The sequence below is a fragment of the Buceros rhinoceros genome, unplaced genomic scaffold, assembly GCF_000710305.1.
Source record: "Buceros rhinoceros silvestris isolate BGI_N320 unplaced genomic scaffold, ASM71030v1 scaffold33946, whole genome shotgun sequence".
Taxonomy (NCBI): Eukaryota; Metazoa; Chordata; class Aves; order Bucerotiformes; family Bucerotidae; genus Buceros; species Buceros rhinoceros.
This window is the reverse complement of record NW_010418690.1, coordinates 2,169-3,912: the sequence shown is the minus strand read 5'-3', so window position 1 is coordinate 3,912 and position 1,744 is coordinate 2,169. Positions and strand designations below refer to the sequence as shown.

At 44.2% G+C, this 1,744-nt stretch overlaps 1 protein-coding gene across 1 annotated transcript in view; it reads right to left on the bottom strand.

Moving 5' to 3' along the window:
* Positions 1–2: 2 nt before the first annotated feature.
* The window catches only part of DCAF7 (DDB1 and CUL4 associated factor 7), a gene marked incomplete at its 5' end in the record, with an annotated part of 3,068 nt that continues 1,326 nt past the window's right edge, over positions 3–1,744 (bottom strand). Inside the window, 2 exons of the mRNA XM_010138638.1 lie at positions 3–666; positions 1,205–1,322. Of these exons, the coding sequence (XP_010136940.1) occupies positions 494–666; positions 1,205–1,322 (291 nt within the window). The remainder of the gene's footprint in view (positions 667–1,204; positions 1,323–1,744) is intronic.

Sequence of the window (1,744 nt, the reverse complement as noted above, 5' to 3'; positions counted from 1 at the left end):
AGCCCAATATATAAAAACCATACAAATGTTTAAACAGTTTAGAGGCAGCAACAACAGGAATGATAAAGATTCCTGCCAAGGTGGCTGTTGACATTAATGTCTTTTTCCCCACCTTGTTTTGCACCTGCATGTATTAAACTAGTTGATGTGCTGCCTCAGCTGGCTGACAAACACATGGACATACGCAGCAACTTAAAAGCCTGCAAGCTTATTAATACAGTCAACAAACAAATATACAGAACTTTAACTGAGGGGGATTAAAAAAAAAAAAAAAAGAAAACCAGAACCCAGAAGGTCCAAGAGGCTCAGCACGTCTCTGTATTTTAGAGTCCTGGAGAGACAGGAGACACCTGCCTGTGATTCTTGTAACAGTTCCTTGTAACAGTAGATGCAAAGCAACAACAGATACTGGCCACTTGACTTGTGTTGTTCTTACTTTAGAGGGAAGGGGAAATGATACAGCCCTGCCTCAGAGTGGCGTGAAGCAGTACGGTTACACTCTCAAGATCTCCAGGCAGTTGTTGTAGCAGATAGCTATCCAGTCTGGCTGAGTCGATGCCCACTGTACATTGTTGATTTCTCCCTCAGCTGTATAGGCCAAGATAGGGTCCTCAATCGCACGAGGCATTTGCTGGATATCCCAGATGAGAGCCTGATGGTCATCCGCTGCAGATGGAAGAGAAAACCAGAAGTGGAATCAAAGTGTAACGAGGTCTCTACACACGACTGCTGCCAGGTGCAGCCTGAAAAGCTATGTAGGATCTGGCTGTGGCAGATTCCGATGAGAAACTGAGCCAGAGATACAACGATACGACTATGGTCCGAAAAAATAACCTTGGATCATTACACATTATCCAGGACAGAGCAGAAAACCAAATGGTCAGTTGAATTAATATCAACTGAATATATTTAAGAACCAGATTGCAAAAAAAAACCCCACATGGAGCATTAAAATAACATAGCTCAGTCGAAGCAGATGCACAGTTTGGGCACTGGGCTCCCTGGTTCCACACAACGAGCTCCAGTAGGTCTCTGTTTCCATCCAAATTTTAGGAAAGTCATTAACTAAAGGGCTTCTAAACCACAGGTATTCTTTAGCAAAAGGCAGACAGAGAACTCCAGAAGTTTCTGGAGAGAGAACTTTGACATGCAGTGACAGTCTCAGACTCACCAACGCTGTTGTTCGGGGCTGGATCACACTCACCTGCTGTACAAATGTGGCAGGAAGAATGAGGTGCCCAAGCAATCCCATTTACACACGCTCTGTGGTTGTTTAACCTGGCAACAGGAGTGCAGGGAACTCTGACATCTAGAATCACAACCTTCAGAAACAAAACCCAACTAAATTAGTAATTTGCATTTTTAAAATAATTTTTTCAGAAAACTGAGTGTTTGGAGCCAAGGCTATAAAACAGCCCTTTCCTGATAGATGCGGCTGGTAAGCGAACGCTGTTCTCCAAGAACAGCTTCTAGCTGGGTAGTGTGTCTCAAACAGAGTCAGACCTCACAGGGAGGGCTTGTGAGCTATGAGACAAGGGCCAATGAACTACACTTCCCTGAAGGAGCACGAACTAAGACACGCCGCCTCGTGTGCAGAACTGGGACAGAACAAGGTGACTCAAACAGTTAAGATTTTATGTGAAAACTATTGCCCAGCTGGCTCGCAGACCCCTCTTAAAAACCAGCTGAAATGCGTATGAGCCACAGTGATCTTCAAGATTATAATGCCACAGTTACTTCTTTA